Source organism: Sciurus carolinensis, chromosome 4, assembly GCF_902686445.1.
Source record: "Sciurus carolinensis chromosome 4, mSciCar1.2, whole genome shotgun sequence".
NCBI lineage: Eukaryota > Metazoa > Chordata > Mammalia > Rodentia > Sciuridae > Sciurus > Sciurus carolinensis.
The window spans coordinates 66,389,481-66,414,487 of record NC_062216.1 but is presented as its reverse complement, the minus strand read 5'-3'; the positions used below and the strand labels follow the sequence as shown (position 1 = coordinate 66,414,487).

The 25,007-nt window shown below is 36.7% G+C and overlaps 1 protein-coding gene across 10 annotated transcripts in view; it reads right to left on the bottom strand.

Moving 5' to 3' along the window:
• Positions 1-25,007, bottom strand: part of Erc1 (ELKS/RAB6-interacting/CAST family member 1) — a 550,337-nt gene that overhangs the window by 75,108 nt on the left and 450,222 nt on the right. For 7 of the 10 annotated variants that reach the window (XM_047548604.1, XM_047548601.1, XM_047548603.1 and 4 more), the window contains one exon: positions 7,065-7,163. In XM_047548604.1, the coding sequence (XP_047404560.1) occupies positions 7,065-7,163 (99 nt within the window). Of the gene's footprint in view, positions 1-5,615; positions 5,683-7,064; positions 7,164-25,007 lie in introns of all 10 variants that reach the window. The other 3 variants (XM_047548610.1, XM_047548609.1, XM_047548611.1) reach the window with 1 other exon arrangement.

The following is a 25,007-nucleotide window of genomic DNA, read 5'->3' as shown; positions in this document are numbered from 1 at the left end:
GTTCTAGATATCAGGAATACAAAAATAAACATATTAAAGACCTTGTTTTGGCTGGGAGGGTAGCTCAATGGTAGTATGTGCTTAGCATGAAAGTACATTGCCTTGGGTTCAATCCCCAGCACAAAAACTAAAACAAAACAAGACAAGTTCCTATTTTTACAGTACTTACATTCCATAGTAAAGGAGGAAGAAAGTAGAAAGAAGAAAGCTTTAATTAAAGAGATAAGAGAGTGGTGTGTGTAAGCTAATTTAGACAGAAAATCTGTGGTCTGGAGCTCCCTGTTGGGTTGGATAAGGCTAGATTTGCATTGCTACTTGACATTCTAGGAGTCAGCAATAATGTTATTGCTATGGGCTGAATGTTTGTGTCCTCCAAAATGTGTATGTTGAAATCTTAATCTCTAATGTGATGGGATCCGGAGATGGGACCTTGCAAGGCAATTAGGCCATGATGGAATTAATACCCTTATATGAAGAAATACAAAAGAATTTGCCTCCTTTCCCCATCAGAGAGAAGCCTGCTATCTGCAAAGCAAAAAGCAGGCCCTCACTAAGAACTCAATGGTGCTGGCATCCTGATCTCAGACTTCTAGCCTCCAGAACTATAAGAAATAAACGTTTATTGTTTAAACAACTTAGTGTATGATATATGTAAAAAGCCTACATTAAGTCAGCTACATAATAACTCCTCAGTAAGTCAGTTAAACACATTTCTGTTTAGATTACATTAGACCTAATGTAATTAGGTTGTCAGATGATTACCAAATCCTGCTCAAATTCTACTTAGTGAACACCTAAGAGGAATGAATGTCTGAAAAGAGTAGGAGGCATGAAAGAAAGGCGACTGCATTTCACATGAACTTTTCCTAGGCTGAGGGCAGAGAAAAGGCACTGTCATTCTTTTTAAGTGGAGGTAATCCTTGGTCTGAGCATCTTAGGAGGGCCCTTGACAGTTAATTATTTTAAAGATAACATCACTGACTAAATATCTTTTATACAGGTGTACCACTGTGTCTGGCTTTTATAGGAAATTTACAAAATTCAGGATGTTTTTCCAAGGGAAAAAGTCCTCAACATAAAGAAGATCAAACTTTTGGTGATAAAAGGAAGATACATAAAGAGAACTATAGAACACTAAAGAAAGAAATTTAAAAAAACCTTAGAAGATGGAAAGATCTCCCATATTCTTGGATAGGCAATTAATATTGTCAAAATGGTCATACTACAAAAAGTGCTATACAGATTCAATGCAATTCCAATTAAAATCCCAATGACGTATCTCATAGACACAGAAAAAGCAATCATGAAATCCATTTGGAAGAATAAGAGACAAAAATAGCTAAAGCAATCCTTAGCAGGAAGAGCAAAGCAGCTGGTATCACAAAACCAGACCTCTAACTATACTACAGAGCAATAGTAACAAAAATGGCATGGTATTGGCACCAGCATAGACCAATGGTACACAATAGAGGACACACAAACCCACATAAATACAGTTATCTCATACTAGACAAAGGTGCCAAAAGCATACAATGGAGAAAAGATAGCCTGTTCAACAAATGGTGCTGGGAAAACTGGAAATCCATATGCAGCAAAATGAAACTAAACCTCTCTCTCTCACCCTGCACAAAACTCAACTCAAAATGGATGAAGGACCTAGGAATTAGACCAGAGATCCTGCACCTAATAGAAGAAAGAGGTAGGTCCAAATCTTCATCATGTCGGCTTAGGACCAGACTTCCTTCACATGACTCCCAAAGCACAAGAAATAAAAGCAGGAATCGATAATTAGGATAGATTCAAATTAAAAAGCTTTTTCTGGGGCTGGGAAGATAGCTCAGTCGGTAGAGTGCTTGCCTTGCAAGCACAAGGCCCTGGGTTCGATTCCCAGCACCAAAAAAAAAAAAAAAAAAAAAAAAAAAGCTTTTTCTCAGCAAAGGCAACAATCAACAATGTGAAGCGAGAGCTTACAGAGTGGGAGAAAATCTTTGCCACACATACTTCAGGTAGAGCACTAATCTCCAGAACCTATAAAGAACTCAAAAAACTTTACACCAAGAATATAAATAACCCGATCAATAAATGGGCTAAGGAAATGAGCAGACACTTCACAGAAGACAATCTACAAGCAATCAACAGATATATGAAGAAATGTTCAACATCTAGAGTAATAAGAGAAATACAAATCAAAACTACCCTAAGATTTCATCTCACCCCAATTAGAATGTCTATTATCAAGAATACAAGCAACAACAGGTGTTGGTGAGGATGTGGGAAAAAGGTACACTCGTACATTGCTGGTGGGGTTGCAAACTGGTGCAGCCACTCTGGAAAGCAGTATGGAGATTCCTTAGAAAACTCGGAATGGAGCCACCATTTGACCCAGCTATCCTTCTTCTGGGTTTATACCCAAAAGACTTAAAATCAGCATACTACAGTGATGCAGCCACATCAATGTTTATAGCAGCTCAATTCACAATAGCTAGATTGTGGAACCAACCTAGATGCCCTTCAATAGATGAATGGATAAAGAAACTGTGACACACACACACACTCACACACACTCACACACACACACACACACACACACACACACACAATGGAATATTATTCAGTCACAAAGAAGAATAAAACTATGGCATTTGCAGGTAAATGGATGAAGCTGGAGAATAAGCATGCTAAGTGAAATAAGCCAATTCCCAAAAAACCAAAGGCCAAATGATTTCTCTGATAAGTGGATAATGATACATAACGGGGTGGGGGAGGTAAGGGAAGAATGGAAGAAGGATGGCTTTTGTAGAGGGAAATGAGGGGTGGGAAAGGGGCAGGGAAGGAAAGATAATAAAATGAGACAAACATCATTACCCTACGTACATGTATGATTACGCAAATGGTATGATCTCCTTCGTGTACAACCAGAGAAACGACAGCTGTACATCATTTGTGTACAATGAATCAAAATTTAAAAAAAAAAAGTGAAAAAAAGGAAGATACAATCACTGATGTTTCTCTGCTATCTCTTTTATTGATAGCCACTATTCCCTGTTTCCATATCATAGAAATACCTGGGGACCTTGGGTCACAACTTTCAATACCTCTGTTTTGCATTCTTACCTATAAAATGAGGGCACTGGACTAGATTTGATAATAATAACAGTAACTAACATTTACTGAAAATTTAACATTTCCTTTAGATAGAGCTAATGTTGATGACAATAGCAACAACAAATATAGTAACAGACACAGATTTGCTGGTTAAGTACTGTTCAAAGCATTTTACATACATTATCCTAGTAATCTATCCAGCAATCCTCTTTGCCATGCACTAAAAATCTCATTTTGAAAGACAAAGTAACTGGTGTTCAGAGAGTTTAAGTCACTTTTCCAAGGTAAGTAGGTAGGTGAAGCAGTCTAGATTCAAAGCTGTGTAGTTTGGCTGAGAGGCATTTCTCTCACAACTCATCTACTTCTCAAAACCATTAACATCTTAAAGATGAAGAAATCGAAGTACAGAAAGATGACATGCCTTGTCCAAAGTCATACATAATAAGTGGTGATGTAAGAATCTGAATCTGGGCATTCTGCTCCAAAGTCTATACCCTGAACCATTATGCTACACTACCTTCCATTAAATGGCCTAACTGCAAAACCCCTTTTGGCTCTGTAATTGTATGATTCTCTTTTCCATCTGAGTATCAATTATCTTTAGTAAGGCTCATACTTTGCAGATAATTGGTGTCCCGCAAAAATGTTTTAGTTGTAAAACATTAAGCTATTAAATTTGATACAGAAATCATCAAGTTTGAAATTATTGTGAGAAAAACTTTTCTCTGTAGAATTAGCAAAGAAACAAATGAAAGAAACTGGACGGCAAGTTGAAACTTCCTAGTATTTTAGGGGTCATTCATGCATTTCTTAGGTAAAATTTTTATCATATAATGATTTTTGTAGCATATTTTAGAAAGTTTGAAAGACTATCATAGAACTCCAGCTTTGGTCAACTAATTGCAATTGCACTGTGTTAAACCAATGGCAGTAATAGTTTTGTTCAGTAAGCTCAATTACACAATAATTAGAAAAAGTAAAATCAAGAGCATTTGGACTCTTGCTAGGATTTGTTCAATTTTGGTAGAAGAGAAAGGAAAATAGAGACTTTTGGAATAAATGTACATGATGGTTTGTTCACTTTTGAGTCTCCCCAGTAAGTTATCTAACTGATCTTGTTTCCCAAAACATTAACATGTTTCTTCTGATTCACTAGAAAAAGGGCATGCAGGAAAAATATCATCCTGCTTATGTATGTGGGGGAGGAGCTTCCTGCTAAGGCAGGCCAAGAAGCTCCCATATACTGCCAAATGGACAAGGCAGAACAATGTTCACTTCTGGGGGACTGGTAAGTTACACTGTGTGGCTCCTACACACCTCATGATGTCAAATATGTACTCCTGTAGAGTGCAGAAAAAGACACCAGAACCCTGATTTTCTTAGCTTTAGCTTTCTCTGGCAGGTAGTACTTGAACCCAAAGAACTTTCTGGTTGATACTGTGAATTTCACCTTCATTTACACCCACAAGACAAAGTTGTTTGGAAAGCTGCCCATCTCACAGTTTACGGCCCATTTCCACAACTTACCTCTCCATCCTCCTTGGCTGTGTTCGACAGTTAAAAGGGCTACATGAGTCCACATCATTTTAAGCAGTTTAACATCAAGACAGACATTTCAGGGAGAACTGACTCCAAAACAGTGATATCATCAATTAACATCGGCAGTGAATTCAGGGAGTGCAAGGCCACCAATATGTGTGAAGTTATTAATCATAATTATTACTTTTTTAAGAAAAGGATTTCCTTAGTCAAACCTCAAGGGCATCAGATCAAAGGGTGATACTACCACAGCTGGACCATATTTTCCAGTCAATTGGCCTGGAAGGAGACTTTAGACAGTGTCCTGGCAACTGTTTAACACAGCAGCAATCTATGAAAAGGAAAAGAATTCTTTAGATTGACTTCTAAGAAAGTCTTCCTTTACTTCTTTGCTCCTCTTTATTTTTAGGGAAATTCTGAGAGTGATGTCAAAGCCTGAGGGGATGTTCTAGGTACTGACCCTGAAGAATTCAGAGTACTTTTCTACAGGTAGAAATAAATTCACAGTCTACTTTAAAAAAAAAAAAAAAAAAAAAAAAAGGACTCTGTACTTATAATTAATTACCATAAGAAGGACATCTCAAACCCAGGCTAAGGACAGAGTATTTGATCAATTTTCTCTTGCCAGTTTGATGTAAGTATGAACCTTACCAGGACACTGTAAAGGTAATTTATTAATAAAAATCATTACTAGAGTAATTTAGTCATATGCCCTGGAAGTTCTCCCAAAAATGTATAGAAAGAAATTGTGAAAGTGACTATTAACACACAACAACAAAAAAGTCACAAAATCCACCCATGTCAGATGCACAGCAACACACACAGGAATCATGTGGAAATGAAAAAAATAGAAAGCATACCAAAGGATTTCATAAATTACACAGGAACAAGATGTGAGAATGATTGTGAAAAAAGAAAAAAATTAAAACAAACAAAAATCACTTTTGTAGTTAAGGAAAGCTGTTTCTCACCGTTCTGAACAAAATGGCTGAACTAAGAGCATCTGATTGGCTATGCCCATATACCCTCCTCCTCATCCTATGGGGAGAGATGACAAAGGAAACAATGCCCCGGGGCAGCATGGGAATGAAAAAAGAGTTGGTTAGTATTAAAACAAAGATAAAGACATAATGTAGCAGAAAAGAAGTTCTTAACTTTTTTTTTTAAATATTAGGTTCTAATCCTCTGAACTATCAAAATTGGTAATTAGTTTATCAGTACAGTTCTATTCCTGCCTTTCTCAGATGTTGTCTCTGGGCAATATTATCAAGCTGGGTTTTTCTCTTTATGTTGTGCCTTTTCTTCAACCTTTCTCCATCTGTATGCCAACCCCACTCCAATTCTCTCTCATTTCATGGGAAGGATCTAACATGCATCTTAGATACACTGGCATAGATACAATTCCAGGTATTAGGAAGCAGGCAGAGAAAGCAAAGTGAGTTCTTGGCAGGGAAGGATTGCTGACATCAAGCAGACCACTCTCCATTTTGCTTTAATTAAAGACTTCCCTCTAAAATATAAGGTGGGTTTCAACTGGCTTAGTACATGTCAATATATTAGGACTATACTGTCTGAATTTCAGAAATAATAGCAATTTGGCTTTTACTGCTACTTCCATCTGTAGTATTTCTGCTACTTTTCCTAGGACAGTGCCACAACTGTCATTTATGGAGATGTTTAGCAGGGGAGTTTTTCTTGACTCTTTAGTCATATGGATGTGATTACTTGATTATTTTTTTTCCCCTTAGCCATACATTTTAAGACTGGGTGTGATGGAGATGTTGAAATCTGAGTTTTGGCAGTGGGATATGAGGTAATCTGTTCACCATTCTCTCCCATCCATCACTTTCAAGATCTTGGGAGAGTTCCCTTCTAAAAAACTGCAATAGGATATGGCTTTCTTCAGGCACATCAATGTCTCTTCTGCATTGATGAGAAACTGAAGGCAACGATTTTCCTTGAACATGACATATTAAGGGGAACTACCAGGAAATGGAGTGAAGAAATTTTTACTTTTCTTAATAGGTGATGAGCTGAGATTTCATAATCTGCAATTAAATAGAAGTAACCTATACAGAATTGTACCTCACTTAGCTCACAAAGACAGTCTTATTTTTTCTAATAAGGCACTGCTTTTTAATAAAAAAGCAGGACTTTTTTCCTCAACCTAATTCAAGGATTCTTTGTCATTCTTAAATTTTTCAAGAACCTGCAATTAAAAAATTCAAAATCATCAGCTTTCTATGTGTCAAATGCACAGTCTGTGTTTAAAAAAAATGTGAAGGAGTTTTCAGAACCTGAATTAGCTAATTACTTTTCGTCTTCTACTTTATACCCCAGAATCTGCAACACACTAGTAGAAAATACATCAAAATAAATGTGTGTTTTTTTAAAAGTAAAATATTCAGGAGAAGTCTTACCTGGTCTGGGGAGGGTTTATGATTCGTTTGACTGGAATGGGAGGACTTGAAGTGGTCGTCCTCGTAGTTGTCAGCCATTAGCTTCATTCGATTTTGTGTCTAAGAGGAAATGATTCATAAGGTTAAATTTAGATAAATCTCCTAAAGATACACTATAAAGCAATAAGTACCTTAAGAATTTCATAAGGATAAAAAGAATCCCATCTGCCATAAAATCAATTAAACAGGATTTCTGAGGACACTAGGACGTGTTTAGGCACTGTTATGGAGAGAATTATATAACTTCCAAATGCATATACTGAAGCTCTAACCTTCAATGTCACTGCTCTGTAGAAAGAATTTTTTTGGGGGGGAGGGGAAGATATTGGGGGATGAACCCAGGGGTGCTTGACTGCTGAGCTATACTCTTACCCTTTTTAGATTTTATTTTGAGACAGTGTTTTGCTAAGTAAGTGATCTGGGCCACCATGCTTGGGGGAGACAGGATCTTTAAAAGGTTATTAAGGTTAAAGAAGTCATAAGGGTGGGGACCTGAGCCAATATGACTGTGGCCCTATATGAAGAGCAAGACAGAGATAACATCTCTCTCTCTCTAATTTTTTGACATGTCAAGAAACAGAGAGAAGGAGGCCACTGCAAGTCAGGAAGAGAGTCCTCACCAGGAATTCAATCAGCAAGGACCTTGATCTTAGACCTCCCAGCCTTCAGAACTGTGCGGAAACGTTTCTATTGATTAAGTTACCCAATCTATGGCATTGTTTTTGGTTTCTTGAGCTGATGAGGACAGGAACACAAACTAGTATTGCAATTTTTTGAGGAGAGACTATATATCTGAATCAAGCACTTTATACAGTGCTTATTATTTTAAAATAAAGACTGAATTATACTATATATAGGATTCTAACTTTATTCTTATAATAGTAACATGGGAATATGTGAGGTATAGGACACATATTTCCATGTTACTATTATAAGAATCTACACATCTTTTAAAGTAACTATTCAACTTTTTTGGATGTTAGAGAACATATAGACCATAAATATCACGGGAAAAGTTATTATTTGTAAGTAAAATGATTATATAATCATCTAGAAAGTTAAAGAGAATCATTTGAAAAAATTATTACAACTTACTATAGAGTTCAATGATCAGACAGAAACTACATATATAAAATTCAATAGCTTTTCTTTATACCATCAATTGATAATTTGCTTTGAAAATCAATACCCTGAAATCTTTCTCCTTAGTCTTAAACCAAAAGAGTAGTACCCCATTGCCATTTCTCTGTGTTTACCAAAAAGGAGGAATGCACTGGTGATTCTATGCGATTGGTTAATTTAAGCCCATAATAAATGAATAATATATTTTAGAGGATCACTTTGTCAGGTATGCAATTCAGAAAATACAGATTACACTAAAAATAGAGTTAAACTCTAATATATGTTATACTAATAAAATGTAAAAACTTGAAGTTTTAAAGTACTAAAAGTTACTATCATGTGAAAAATAGTTAAAAAGAAAGAAAAATCACCTGATTCCTCTAATCTGTGATAATCACCATAAATACTTATACATATTAATTCAGTTTATTTTCTGTGAACATAAAAAAGTGCACACTCTTCTGATTTATTCTATTTCTTCTCTATTCCTACTACAAAATGTTACTTTAAAAATTACGGTATTTTATAGTATATATGATATCTGGCAGGATATGTTATCCCTTCACCAATTCTGTTTTGTCACAATTTGGTAATTTGGGGCTGTGGTTGTGGCTCAGTGGTACAGCACTTGCCTAGAATGTGTGAGGCACTGGGTTTGTTCCTCAGCACCACATGAAAATAAATAAATAAAATAAAGGTACTGTGACCATCTACAACTAAAAGGAAAAAAAGTACATTCTTAAAAAAATAGGTTATCTTTATAAGTTTTTTTTTTTAGAGACATTATAAACATTTGATTTAGTTTCATAAAAATGTTTACAGAGATATGTAGTGATGACTGGGCAAGTGCTTTAGAGTCAAATTGCATTGGTTTGAATTCTGGCTCTGCCTATTATCAGCTTGGCCAAATCACTTAAATTCTCTGAGCCTAGTTTTCTTATCTTTAAAATGAGAATAACAATAGTCTCCTCACAAGACTGCGGTGAGGATTAACCAACTCAGAAGTTTCATTCTTAGCTAAAATCAATACCCAATAAGTTTTATTTATCTATTCTCATAATAATTATTTTTTCATGTCATTAAATATTATTCTGAAATCTAATTTTTTTCTGGCTGCATAGTATTCAGTTGAATGGAAGTTTAATGAGTCCCATATTGTTGGTCATTTGGGTGCTTTTTATTTTCACCTAAGAATGTGTATGCATTTTAAAACCAGTTCTTCCTCTAGTATACAATGGTAACAAAGAAAATACAGATCAATAAATTATCTGCAATATCTAATTTCTCTCTTCTGGAATGGCCCCAATGATGTTTCTTATGATCTGAATGTTTGCATCCCTCAATATGGTGGTAAGAAGAGGTGGAGGTCTTTGGGAAATGATTGAGTCACAGATTACCCTTATAAAAGAGGTCTGAGGGAGCTTGTTCATCCCTTCTGGCATGTGAGGATGCAGCAAGAAGGTGCTACTAACAAAGTAGAGTGCGGATCCTCTTCAGACACCAAATTGGCTGAGGCTTTGATCTTGGACTTTCCAGTCTCCAGAACTTTGAGCAATGAATGTTTATAAACCACTCAGTCTAAGATACTTTGTTATAGTGGCCCAATTGACAACTAAGACAACCTTGAATATAAGTACGGTAATTTTTATTCTTTTCACATGGTATTGTATGACAAAAATAGAATCTTCTGAAAAGCAGCTCTTAGAAGAGGAAGTGAAGGATAGAGGAAAAAAGAGAGTTACATCCAGAAAGTGAGCAAAGCATCTGCATTTTATTCATTTGGTTAATAAAGCTTTCCAGGGGTTGGGGTTGTGGTTCAGTGGTAATGTACCTGCCTAAAAGTGTGGGGTACTGGATTTGATCCTCAGCACCACATAAAAATAAATAAAATATAAAGGCATTGTGTCCATCTACAACTAAAAAATATTTTTTAAGTAAAGAAAGCTTTCCATTATAGTTTTAATAGGAATGTATACTTGGTTAGTTACTTTCTTAGAGTATGAGACAATCTTTAATACTTGTTATCTAGCATTAAGTTTAAAAACTTAAAAAAGAAATCCTAATAAAGCATACACAAATCCATTTTCAAGCCAGAAAGTATTTCAAGTACTTCTTAGGAATGAGTATGTAAGCCTAAAGAAACCCATGCCAGTAGAAATGTGAGACCAAAGATTACTTTTGGTAAGCAACTGAAGGAAAGTCTTAAGAACTTACTTTTCCTTCTAAAAGACATGACAATGATCAAAGTTTAGTGTTCCTAGGTTAGGTATTCATAAATCTGGTGTGAAGTCTGTTTCTTGCATAGTCATGATGCTGCACACTAAATATCTGACAGCTCCCAGAGCATGAGATGTTACATAGACCATGTAAATGACTCTGTTCTTAAAGAGTTTTGCTCCTGTACTGCACTGTTCTCAAGATAAGACCAAAAAGCAAAAGGAGTAAGACCTTCATATTTTACTGGCATGAAAGGAACTGTCCAAATGTCTTCACTCTTGTGCACATAGCTGAAACCCCCTTGTACCAATGACATCAAGAAAAGGAAGGAAGGAAGGAAGGAAGGAGGAAAGGAAGGAAGAATGGGAGGAAGGGAGGGAGGGAGGAGAAAAAAAAAAGGAAAGAAAATGAACAAACATGCTGAAATTAAATGGCTTTAGTTAAAAGTGTGTATCTATGTATTCAGGCTTACCTATCCTCTCTGAGGAAAAAGTAGTTCATTGTTTATTTTGTTAATCTTTTCTTCCAAGATAAAATGTCAATGCCCAAACAAGGTGCTATAGAAGTTGTATTCTGTAGAATAACTTATGCCAAGAAACAGAATACATTTGTTATCTAAACCAAGGTTTTAAGGAAAAGTTTGGATTTCAATCATATTTATGTTGTTGTTATTGGTAAAACTATGAGTTATACCAGAATAAAAATATTTATTGATCCTTTAGTAGAGACCTTAAGGGACATCAGATTGAATCACTGCTAAAATTGTTATCCTTCTGACAAACAAGAATATGACAGGGGCGGCTGGTGAATACAAACGGTACTATTTCCTTTATTTTGCTTCTTCTCATCAAAATCACAACTTCACAATGAAGCAACATGGAGGATGGCATTATGTGGCCACCATGGACAGCACTGTGAGCTCCCCTCCTTTTCTAGGTCTTTTCATCATTCTAGGTATGATTCTCCATTGACATTTCTTATCTCTGTGAATGTAATCATTATTCATCAAGTTACTTACTCTAAAAATCTCAGAATCATTCTTGACCTCTTATTCCCCACCCGTCAACAATGAAGTCATAAAGCCCTGTTGACTCTGCTTTCAAAATTTCCCCCAGTAATTGATTACACTGTTTCATCCATATTATTAATAATGAACTTCTAACTGCTTCTATGTATTGCTGCCATAGTTACTATCTTCCAATAAAAGAAATTTAACCTTGACACTACTCCTGCTTTAGAAAAGAAAAACCTTTCCACTGGCAGCAGACAGCTACCAGAGTCCAGTCTTCACAGTGAACAACAACATATCAAGGCCCTTCACTATTGAGCTACATCTTACCACTCATGCCTCATTTTTCTTTTCTTTACCCCTTTTCTTTTTTCTTCTTCCCTCTTTCCCTTCCCTTCTCAGTGCTGGGTGTATCAAACTCAGAGCCTCATGCATGTTACCAAGCGCTGTGCACTACCACTGAAATACATCCTAAGTCCAAAGACTTATTCTTTTAAAAAAAATTTTTTTTAAATTGTAGATGGATGCAATACCTTTATTTATTTTTATGTGGTGCTGAGAATCGAACCCCATGTCTCACATATGCTAGGCAAGTGCTCTACTACTGAGTCATATCCTCAGCCCCCAAAGACTTTTTCTTAATATATAAAAATCATTCTATTTTTCTCCTTTACTATGAATCTAAATAGTAAACCATCCCTAAACCTCTGAGATAAACTCTAAAGGTAAAAATTATTTGCTGTTTGATAGTTGGTGGAACTTGCCTCTGAAAACAACTGGGCTTTATATTTGTTGGTAGGAAGAATTAAACTGATTTAATTTGTGGTTTCAAGGACTACTTGGGTTTGCAAATTTACATATTGGCATAAAGATCTTCATCATATTTTCCTCTAACTTAAAAAGTCTGTTTGATATGTACAGATGCATCTCCTTTTTCTTTCCCAAATGCTCTTCACCTATATCCGCTATCTTTTTTTCTTGAACAATCCATCCCACTACATTTCACATCTAAATCTTGTTCAGTTCGTAAGACTTCCTCAAGAATCAGCATTTAGTTTCATTACTTTTCTCTACAGTTTGTTTTCTGTCTCATTAATTTTAACTTTTAATTTTCTTTCTTTTTCTTTACTGGGGAGATTTACTATGATGTTTCTATGTTCCTTTTTTTTTTTCTTTTGTTATTGGGGGCTGAACCCAGAGGTGCTTAACCACTGAACCATATTCCCAGCCCTTTTTAATTTTGAGACAGGCCTCGATAAGTTGCTAAAGCTGGCCTTGAACTGGTGATCCTCCTGCCTCAGCTTCCTGAGCCGCTGGGATTACAGGCATGCACCACTGTGCTGGTGTCCTTGTCTGATTTCTTGACCTTGATGCCTAGATGCTTATCTCATTAATTTTCAATCTTATATACAAATTTAAGGATTTAGATTTTCCTTAAAGAACAACTCTACCAGTATCTCACAACTTTTGATATATTGTCTTACTACTGTTCTAAATATTTTGCAATTCCTATTTATGACATTTGCCACTTTCCAATTTTGCAATATTGCCCCTTCAAAATTTTCTCTATGATTTTTCTGAAAACTCCTATGAGATGAACGTTGTGTCTTCTCAGCCTATTTTCCATGTCTCCTAATTTCTCTTTCATATTTTCTATCCCATTTTATCTCTGCATTGCATTTTGGATACTTTTGTAGCATTACCTTCCAGTTCATTAATAAATACTTTTTTCAGATTTGTTAACCTTCTAACTAAGTTTCTAATTGAACACTGGATATTAGTTCTTTGGCAAATCTACATGTACTTTTAAAAATGTTATTGCATTTTTTAAATATCTTTATTTATTTACTTTTACATGGTGCTGAGGATTGAACTCAGTGCATCACACATGCTAGACAAGTGCTCTACCACTAAGCTACAACTGCAGCCCCTCTACATGTACTTTAAAGAAGTCTTTTCCTTGTCAGGTTAACACTGACTGAACACTGTGTGCCAAACATCACGGTAAGAGCTTAATTGATTTGATCCTCCTGCCTCAGCCTCCCAAACTGCTGGGATTACAGGTGTGCATCACCATGACCAGCTCATTTATTGATTCTTGATTTTACTTCTTGCACTTTAGAAGTCTTGTTAAGGAAGTCAGTTCCTAAGTTGACATGGGCCTACTTTTTCTTCTATTAGGTGAAGGGTCTCTGTTCTAGTGCCTAGGTCTTTGGTCTACTTTGAGTTGAGTTTTGTGCAGGGTGAGATATAGGGGCTTAATTTCATTTTGCTACATAGGGATTTCTAGTTTCCCCAGTACCATTTGTTGAAGAGGCTATCTTTTCTCCAATGAATGTTTTTGTTGCCTTTGTCTAATATGAAATAACTATATTTAGTCTCTGTATTCTTCTATTCTGTACCACTGGTCCATGTCTGTTTTGGTGCCAAACCATGCCATTTTTTTACTATAGCTCTGTAGTATAGTTTAAGGTCTGGTATTGTGATGCCTCTTGCTTCACTTTTCTTGCTTAAGGACTGCTTTGGCTATTCTGGGTCTCTTATTTTCCGAATGAATTTCATGGTTGCCTTTTCTAGTTCTTTGAAGAATGCCATTGGAATTTTAATAAGAATTGCATTAAATCTTATATAATGCTTTTGGTAGTATGGTCATTTTGACAATATTAATTCTGCTTATTCAAGAGCATGGGGTGAATCAGATCTTAATAGAAGTATTTAAAATCTAAATAATAAATATAGTGTAGTCATATGAGTAAATAGTACTTTTGCTCTAAGAGAAAAGTAAAAGAAAACCGATTTGTCATAACTGAAATTTGCTGGAGCACCAATTCATTAAAAAACCAAATAAATAAATGTGTGTATGTATCTATATGTTGTATATATACACTTTTTTTTGCCTTTTTATGAATGAAATTTCAGGGTAATAGAATAGCTGTAATAAATAGGGAAAACTTAAATAAATGATCTCAATAAATGTAGGGGTTTTCAATGACATTAAGATCTCTATGTCCTTTTGACATGACCATAAGTACATTTGCTTTCTGGCAAAAGATGTGTTTATTGGCTGGGGTTGTGGCTCAGTGATAGAGTGCTTGCCTAGCATGAGTGAGACACTGGGTTCAATTCTCAGCACTGCATATAAATAAATAAATTAATTATATAAAAATGTCCATCAACAACTAAAAGATATTTAAAAATAAAAAAAGAATGTGTTCATCTTATACATTTCTTGCCCTAGATCTAGAATTAGCCATTTTTCTGAAGAGCTTATAATATTCAGTGGGTATTATGATCTGAATGCATACCCTCCAAAATTAAGGTGTTAAAACTTAATGGTCCAATTAAGTGAGATAAGCCAATCTCAAAAAACCAAAGGACGAATGATATCGCTAATAAGTGGATGATGACATATCATGGGGGGTGGGAGGGGTTAGTGTTAGGGTTAGGGAGGGGGGGTAAGAATGGAGGAAGGAAGGGCTGTATAGAGGGAAAAGAGGGGTGGGAGGGGTGGGGGGGAAGGGAAAAAAATAACAGAATGAATCAAACAACATTACCCTATGTATATTTATGATTACACAAATGGTATGCCTTTACGCTATGTACAAACAGAGAAACAACATGTATCCCATTTGTCTACAATAAAACAAAACAAAACAAAACAAAAAAACCTTAATGGTCAACATGACAGTATTGAGCTTGGAACTTTTAAGTGTTGATTAGGCCATGGGGCTCCTCCTCTTGTGATTGGGATTTAGATTCTCATAAAAGAGGCTTAATGCAGGATTGAGTTTGCTTGTCCTTTTACTTTCTGCCATGTGAGGACTCACTGTTCCTCCTCTCTGGAGGATGCAGTAATAAGATGCCATCCTGGAAACAGGAAGCAGCCCTCCCAGATGAGCGCAGCTGCCAACACCTTGTTCTTGGACTTCATAGTCTCCAGAACTGTGAGAAAACAAATTCCTGTTCTTTACAAATTACTCAGTCTTCAGTATTTTCTTTCCTTTTCTTGTTTTAGTTATAAATTGGACACCATACCTTTATTTTATTTATTTTTATATGGTGCTGAGGATCTCACACCTGCTAGGCAAGTGCTCTACCACTAAGCCACCACCCCAGCTCCAGTATTTTCTTATAGTAGCATAATAGACAAAGATATGGGAAACTACAATCTGGATGCTGGGATACTATTGCTGCTGGGTTATCTTTGCTGCTAGGCTATTTTAGTAGAAATCTAGGAAATTGGCTTTTTGATGGTTTATTTGTTTTGTTTTTGTTTTTAAGAGGGGGAAATGGCGAATTAACAGTTATTTTAAATTCATATTTTTTCTTTTCTCTCTCTCCCTCTCTCTTTTTTTTTAGGCACTAGGGATGGAAAAACCTAGGACCTTGCACATGCTAGGCAAATGCTTTGTCACTAAGTTATATCTCAGTTTTTTTACGAAATTTTCTTTTGAGACAGTTATCACTGAGTTGCCTAGGCCAGCCTTGAATCTGTGATCTTCCTGCCTTAGCCTCCCAAGTAGTTGGGTTTATAGGCATGTGCCATTGGGCTAGGTTTTAAATTCAAATTTAAGATTACAATTCTTAATCTTAAAGACTAAGTTTTTATTTAACCTTTGATTTTATGTCTTTTTTTTTCTATGCAAAAAAATGTGATTCCCAACAATAGCAACATAATTACTTCCCATTTGTTTTATCTGTCAATATAATGCTTTTGAAATATGAACATCAATACAATTACTATCAACATATCTACAGAATGAATTTTAAAATTTCTTTGCATTTTTTCCTTCTCTTTGGAGTTTATCCTACTGAGGATATACAGAGAAAAATCTGCACTGAAAGGTTAGTTGAACTAATTCTTTGTTCTTTGTGGTTATGCCAACAATTTAATATATAATTAGATTCATTGTTTCAGTTTGATTTCAAATTTCAAGGATTACTTTTCCCCATTTTCTGATCAAATTTTATTTTTGATTATGTGATACATTCATTTGATTTCAGAATGAGAACTATATAACTAGGTACGTTCAAAGAAGACTTGCTTTTCTTCTCTATCCAGTACCCTCCTTTTTGTAGGTAACTTTTTTTGTGTAAGTTTCAATTTATTCTTCAATTCTTTCTTCTTGGAATTATAAGCAAACATAAACTCTGGCACACATTTATGCATATTACCTTCTTTCTTACATCAAATGTTGCATACTAAATATTCTGCACTGTGGTTTTTCACTGAATGGTGTATTTGGGAAGTCATTTCACATCAACAGAGATCTTTCTCATTTCTTTCTAAAGCTGCATGTTATTCCACTCTGTTGAATATACACTACAACTGAAAACTAATATCCCACCTTTGGGCATCTAGGTTATTTCTAATCTACTGTTAATATAAATATTATAGCAATAGACCAGGTGTGGTGGTGCCCACCTGTAATCCCAGCAATGTTGGAGGCTTAGGCAGAAGGATTCCAAGATCAAGACCATCAAGCCTCAGCAGCTTAGAGAAACCCTTAGCAACATGGTGAGACTCTGTCTTAAAATAAAAGAGGACTGAGGATGTAGCTTAGTAGTAAAGTGTCCCTGGTTTCAATCGCCAGTAACAAAACAAACACCAATAACTTAACCAACCAAATAAAACACACACACATATACACACACACAAATATTATAGCAACAGATTACCGTGTGTATAGGTCATTCTTTTTGAAGATGTATCTTTGGGACACATTCCTACAAATGAAGTTTCTGGGTCAAAAAGTCAATGTACAGATGACTAATTTTACTAGACAGTGCCAAATTACTTCTCTATCAGGTCTACATTTTATATTCCTACCACTAGGGTATCAGGGTCCTGGTACACTCAAACTTGTCAAATAAGTATGTTGTTAAATTACTGATTTGGGCCATATGGCACCTCAGTTTGTCTTTATCTTGTTCTGAGCGAGACTGAACATATTTCCTATCTATAAGAACCATCTACATTTCTTTCTCTGTGATCTTCTCAGGTAGGAACTTACTTACACCAGGAGGTAACATAAATTTATACTTTATACCTGCAGAAAGTACAGGTTTCAGAATTCTGATTTCTCAGAGCAAACTCTGGATTCCTTCCCAGAGAAATGGCAGAAAAAAGTTTCTTTGTTATCTACCACTGGTAGATTTTGACTGAATTCATCTTGCTTTCCCTTGTACTGCAACCCTTGAGTTACCTAATCTTCAGCAGAGGTTGAGTTCCAACTCCCCATCATGTAAGCTGCTTAACCTCCTTTCTTGTTGTAGCTGTTAAAATCCAAGTTCATGGTCAGAGCTAGACCTGATAGTTTCCCAGGTAGCTGCTGCATTAGTTAACACATTTCATTTCTGTCCTTTGACCCCCTACTTTTTTTTCTGACATCTGATGATTTTCCTTTCTCTCACATGAGCTCAACCATATATCACAAATTTTGAGACATACAGCTTATACAACCTCTTAAGGTTTGGATCAGAGGGTTTCATGCTATGTGAAATCTGACAGATTCCAATGATCTATGTATGTGTCTTTTCTTCCAATAGAGTGGGAGCTTATGAGGACTGGAACAGTTTTATTCACCTTTGTATCAGCTAGTATCTAGTCAAGAGCTACATATTTTGAAAGCTTTTTCTATTGGACTTCCTTCACTGAATTATCATTTTTCATTTAATTAAAAATGGATATAATTACTCATCAGAATTTAATCCACAGTGAGTTAACTCAGTCAAAAGCAAAACCAACATTACCAGTACCCAGATATTTTAATTAACTAGTTCAGTTTTATCCCAGATGTTTGTTATACTATTACTATTTCAAAAAAGAACCCTAGAATCCAAAGACTCTAGGTTATAAGTATCTATAAAGTTTTTTTTTTAAATGTCCTTACATCTAAATAGATTTATGTATGAAAGGGAGAACTGCTGATTATAAACATTTGCTTATGCTAGGCATGGTGGTGCATGCCTGTAACCCCCAGTGACTAGGAAGCCAGAGACAGAAGGATAGTAAGTTGAAGGTCAGCCTGGACAACTTGGTGAGACCCTGTCTCAAAAAAAATTTTAAAAAGGCTGGGGATGTAGCTCAGTGGTAAAACATCTCTGGGTTCAAGCCATAGTATTAAAAAATAAAAAAAAATTGCTATTTATTTTAAGACTCAGTGGATTTTTTTTTAAAGTTATATGTAATTTTTCCCTTTTATATCAGAGTATTCTTATACATCACCATTTATGGCATTAAGCTCACAGGATGTCTACTGCTCTTTTAATATACTCTCTATTTCCCACCAAAATCTTTCTTGTTGTTAGTAAAATGCAAAGAAAAACCCAGATGTACAGCCAACTGGCTATCAGTTCACTTCTGAGTGCAACCACTTTTTTCTGATCATTCCTTAGTTCTCAGAAGGGCCTGTGTAGGATTTCTTGCTTCTTTATCACAGAGACACAAAGCATAGCTGAGAGGATTTACAAACATGGTTAACAGATTTCCCTGAGCTTATGATATTCATTCTCAGCTGCCAGAGAGAATATTTTAATCTTAATGGTTAATTCTGATTATCTAGCACTTCCCTATATGTCATGCATGTTTTAACTTTGAACTCTGTAGCGTAACAACCTATGCTCTCTTCAAACACATACTAATATTAGGGTAAAGACATAGTCAGTATTTCTAAATTAAAGTTTTATTTTCATAAGAATTTCTATTTTCCTCCTAGTTTTGGAGAGCTGTCTTGCTTTCTGGCAAGACCATGGTATATAATTGCAGCACACATGGTGAAAAAGTCAGATTCACAAAGCCATATCTAATGTAAGTTCATGAACTTAAGTTACAGGAATGAAATATCTTGTAGGACAAATTTGCCTATATTGACCCAAGTGCAATGTCTGAAGTGAGACAGTTCCAAACCAAAGTGCAATGTTGAATTTATTCCTGATTACTGTTATGCTTTGCAGTACAGAGTCCCCCATCCTTGCAATAAACCTAAAATAAATGCTTCTAATTTTAATATATAAAGATAATTACTCCCAACTGTATCTGCTCTCAAAGAAACCAGAATGCTTAAGGATAAACTTAGCTGGATCTTGTGAGACTCAACAGCCTATCTAAAAAAAAAGAAGGAAAGGCAACTGTTGCTGTTATTCTAGGAATCAGTGAATGATGGATCTGAGAGTGTTTACCACGGTTTTATCTATGGTTTACGCCATCTGACTGGCTGAGTATACAGGAAAATTTCACAGACACAGAGGGTAAGAAATCAAGAAGTAAAACTAAAATTTTTCACACCAGCGAGAAAGAGAGACCATTAAAAATAAAATCTTAAAAGATGACAAATGCAAGAAAGTTATTTTTTTCTAGGATGATGGCTCAAACTGTTCATTTCAGTTACAATGCACCCCAACCCCACCAAATTAGTGATACAAAATAGAACAGTATAGTATTTACCCTTCACATAAAAGTATGGCCATTTCTTTAGCAAGTATATGGAAATTAAATTATTTAATGTTTTTTAATCCCAAATTGAGTGTTTGTTTTTATAGATATTCATTTTCTTTATTATTATTTTTTATTTTTACAGACTGTATTTTTATTCATTGTACACAAATGGGGTACAAATTTTCATTTCTATGGTATTTAATGTTTTAAATAAAGAAAGAAAAAACATTTTCTTCTGCTTGAAGAACAGCTAAGCAGGCCAAGGGGTGATCTTCAAAAATTCTAAGCGCTTTACACACACACACACACACACACACACACACACTCTCTCTCTCTCTCACTCTCTCTCTCTCTCTCTCTCTCTCTCTCTCTCTGAATTTAAAGAAAAAATAATCACTTTAGATCACAAAAATAAAAATTCTAAAAGTAAGTTTTTTTTAGGGAATTTTATCTTTTAACAAAATTATGGTCTATGTATGGGAAAGAAAGAATGAAACTGACTCAAAATGAAAGCTGACTATAAATTGTACACTCAAGTGCATGTTGACTTGAGTATCTCTAAATGAACCCAGGGGGCTTTCTGATCACCATGTGAGACACTTCCCTCCACCACACTCTTCTGCCATGATGTTCTGCCTCACCTTGAGCCCCGAGGAATGGAGCCTGCTGTCTATGGGTTGAGACCTCTGAAACCGTAAGCCCCTAAATAAACTTTTCTCCTAAAACTGTTCTTGTCAGGTCTTTTAGTCAAAGCACCAAAAAAGCTGACTAAAACAATTTGTAGGGGGTTTTCAAGATGGCGGACTAGAGGGCGGCTGCATTTCATGTTGCTCCAGGACACAGGATTCAAAAGAGGAGATACTGAGAGACTTGGGACCAACTCAAAGCCGCCGGGTGAGTCTCTCCCGTTGGGGAGGCGTCCCGGATGGGGCGGTGGCCCGGGAACGCAGGGAACTTTGTGAAGTAGAGTTGCTCGGCGAGACGCCCCTGCCCCGCTGGAGCGGTAAACACGGACAACTGGGATCATCGTAGAGGAGGCAGCTCAGCACAGTGCTTAGACTCGGAGCAACCACTGGGGCTCCGGGCGGCTGCCTGAGGAGGAGCTGCACGGCGAGCTGTTTGGACTCAGAGCGATCGCTTCTGAACACCGGGGGGTTGCCCCGAGGAAGAGGAGGAACATGGCGGGTCGCTTGGTCTAGGAGCGACTGCATCAGAGCTACAGGTGGTTGCCAGAGGAGGAGCTGCGTGGCGAACTGTTGGACTCAGAGCGACTGCTTCTGAACACCAGGGGGTTGCCCGGAGGAAGAGAGAAGCGCTGTGGGTCGCTTGGTCTAGGAGTGACTGCATCAGAGCCACAGGCGGTTGCCAGAGGAGGAGGTGAGTGGTGAGTTGTTTGGACTCAAAGCGACTGCTCCTGAACACTGGTGGCCTGCCTGGAGAAGGAGCGTGGTGGGTCGCTTGGTCTCCGAGCGACTGCTCCTGAACACCCGGGGGGCTACCCCGAGGAGGAGGAGGAACAGGGCGGGTCACTTGGACTCAAAGTGACTGCCTAGGGCTATAGGCGGTTGGCGGGAGGAGGAGACGCAAACTGAGTTGCTTGGACTCCTAGTGACTGCGTCGGAACACCGGGCGGCTGTCAGGAGGAAGAGGTGTGTGGCGGGTCTCTGGGTCTTGGAGCTATTGTATAGGGCTCCAGGTGGCGGCTCAGAGGAGGGGCCGCATAACCAGGCGATTAGGTGCAGAGCAGGGTCCCAGGATCTAGGCGGCTTCTTGCTGGAAGAGCTGCACAGAGACACGCCTAGGGGCGGAGCGAAGTTTCCAGGACTGTGGGCAGATTCTCTGATGAGAAGAAGCCTAAGGAGACTCGTCTGCGAAGGGTGAGGCTCCCAGGCCCAGGAGGGAGGTCCGGGTGCCTGGGAACGTTGCAGAGGAAGACAGCCCAGCCCAAGCGGTAGTTGTAGATTGAGGGGAACCTCTAGGAGGAGAACTGACCAGCGAGACCTCGCCACCTGGTGAGTCTTCCCTGCCGGGTGAGGTTTTCCCACGAGGACGGTAAAACCAGAGACACAGGCACAAACAGGCCTTGCCTCAGCACGCAGCCTAGTTCCCCTTTGGATGACCATTGGTCAACAAGTGGAGGCACCTCTGCCCACTAGCAGGGAATATACCCCACCTGAGGGTCACCAACCCTAGAGAGGCAGCTTCCTTGTAGAGCACCACATTATCAACTTCCTCCAAGACTGCAGGCTACTGAAGGACAAGAGGGGATATACTAGCAATCTTCAGGGACATTATAAGTCAATAGAGGAAATCTGCAATATCTTAATGACACACTGATTCCTGAACAATATGAGAAAACAAGGGAAGAAAATGCCCCAAACAAATATAGATGTTACATCAATAAAATCCAACGACAGCATGGCAGAAGAAATGACAGAAAGGGAGTTCAGAATGTACATAATTAAAATGATCAGGGAAGCAAACGATGAGATGAAAGAGCAAATGCAGGCATTGAATGATGAGATGAAAGAGCAAATGCAGGCATTGAATGATAGCACCAATCGACAGTTAAAAGAGCAAATACAGGAAGCAAAAGATCATTTCAATAAAGAGTTAGAGATATTGAAAAAAAACCAAACAGAAATTCTTGAAATGAAGGAAACAATAAACCAAATTAAGAACTCCATAGAAAGCATAACCAATAGGATAGAACACCTGGAAGACAGAACCTCAGACATTGAAGACAAAATATTTAACCTTGAAAGCAAAGTTGACCAAACAGAGAAGATGGTAAGAAATCATGAACAGAATCTCCAAGAACTATGGGATATCATGAAAAGGCCAAATTTGAGAATTATTGGGATTGAAGAAGGCGTAGAGAAACAAACCAAAGGAATGAACAATCTATTCAATGAAATAATATCAGAAAATTTCCCAAATCTGAAGAATGAAATGGAAAATCAAGTTCAAGAGACTTATAGGACTCCAAATACACAAAATTACAACAGACCCACACCAAGGCACATTATAATGAAAATACCTAACATACAAAATAAAGACAGAATTTTAAAGGTTGTGAGAGAAAAGAACCAAATTACATTCAGGGGGAAACCAATACGGATATCAGCAGAATTTTCAATCCAGACCCTAAAAGCTAGAAGGGCCTGGAACAACATTTTTCAAGCTCTGAAAGAAAATGGATGCCAACCAGAATCTTATACCCAGCAAAACTTACCTTCAAATTTGACGATGAAATAAAATCATTCCATGATAAACAAAAGCTAAAAGAATTTACAAAAAGAAAGCCAGCATTACAGAACATTCTCAGCAAAATATTCCATGAGGAAGAGATAAAAAACAAAGAAGCAAATCAGCAAAGGGAGGAATTATCCTAAAGGAACTATCAAATAAAGGAGGAACCAAGTTGTGTCAGAAAAATAAATAAATAAATAAAATTTAAAAAATGAACCAAATGACTGGGAATACAAATCATATCTCAATAATAACCCTGAATGTTAATGGCCTGAATTCATCAATCAAAAGACATAGACTGGCAGATTGGATTAAAAAGAAAGATCCAACAATATGTTGCCTGCAAGAGACTCACCTCATAGAAAGAGATACCCATAGACTAAATGTGAAAGGATGGAGAAAAACATACCATGCATATGGACTCAGCAAAAAAGCTGGAGTATCCATCCTCATTTCACATAATGTGAACTTCAAGCCAAAGTTAGTCAGAAGGGATAAAGAAGGACAGTTCATACTGCTTAAGGGAAGCATAAATCAGCAAGATATAACAATCATAAACATCTATGCCCCAAACAGTTGTTCATCTATGTATGTCAAACAAATCCTTCTCAATTTCAGAAACCAAATAGACCATAACACAATAATACTAGGTGATTTTAACACGCCTCTCTCACCACTGGACAGATCTTCCAAACAAAAATTGAACAAAGAAACTATAGATCTTAATAACACAATCAATAATTTAGACTTAACAGACATTTATAGAATATACCATCCAACCAAAAGTGAATACACTTTCTTCTCAGCAGCACATGGATCCTTCTCTAAAATAGACCATATATTATGCCACAAAGCTAATGTTAGCAAATACAAGAAGATAGAGACACTACCTTGTATTCTATCAGATCATAAGGGATTGAAGTTAGAAATAAATGAAAGAGTAAAAAACAGAAACTACTCCAACACCTGGAGATTAAACAATATGCTATTATATGATGAATGGATAACAGAAGATATTAGGAAGGAAATTAAAAAATTCTTAGAGGTAAATGAGAACAAAGAAACATCATATCAAAATCTCTGGGACACTATGAAAGCAGTACTTAGAGGAAAATTTATTTCATGGAGCACATTTAATAAAAGAAGTAAAACTCAACAAATCAATGACCTAACACTACAGCTCAAAGCCCTAGAAAAAGAAGAACAGACCAACACCAAAAGTAGTAGAAGACAGGAAATAGTTAAACTCAGAGCCGAAATCAACGAAATTGAAACAAAAGAAACAATACAAAAAATTGACAAAATAAATAGTTGGTTCTTCGAAAAAATAAACAAAATTGATAAACCTTTAGCCACACTAACAAAGAGAAGACGAGAAAAAACCCAAATCACTAAAATTCGGAATGAACAAGGAAATATCACAATAGACATGATTGAAATACAAAACATAATTAGAAGCTATTTTGAAAATCTATACTCCAACAAAATAGAAAATTTCAAAGACATCAACAGGTTTCTAGAGACATATGAATTGCCTAAACTGAACGAGGAGGACATACGCAATTTAAATAGACCAATTTCAAGTAATGAAATAGAAGAAGTCATCAAAAGCCTACCAACAAAGAAAAGTCCAGGACCAGATGGGTTCTCAGCCGAGTTCTACAAAACCTTTAAAGAAGAGCTCATTCCAATAATTCTCAAAGTATTCCATAAAATAGAAGAGGAGGGAACCCTCCCAAACTCATTCTATGAAGCCAATATTACCCTGATACCTAAACCAGACAGAGACACATCGAGGAAAGAAAATTTCAGACCAATATCCTTAATGAACATCGACGCAAAAATTCTCAACAAAATTTTAGCAAAT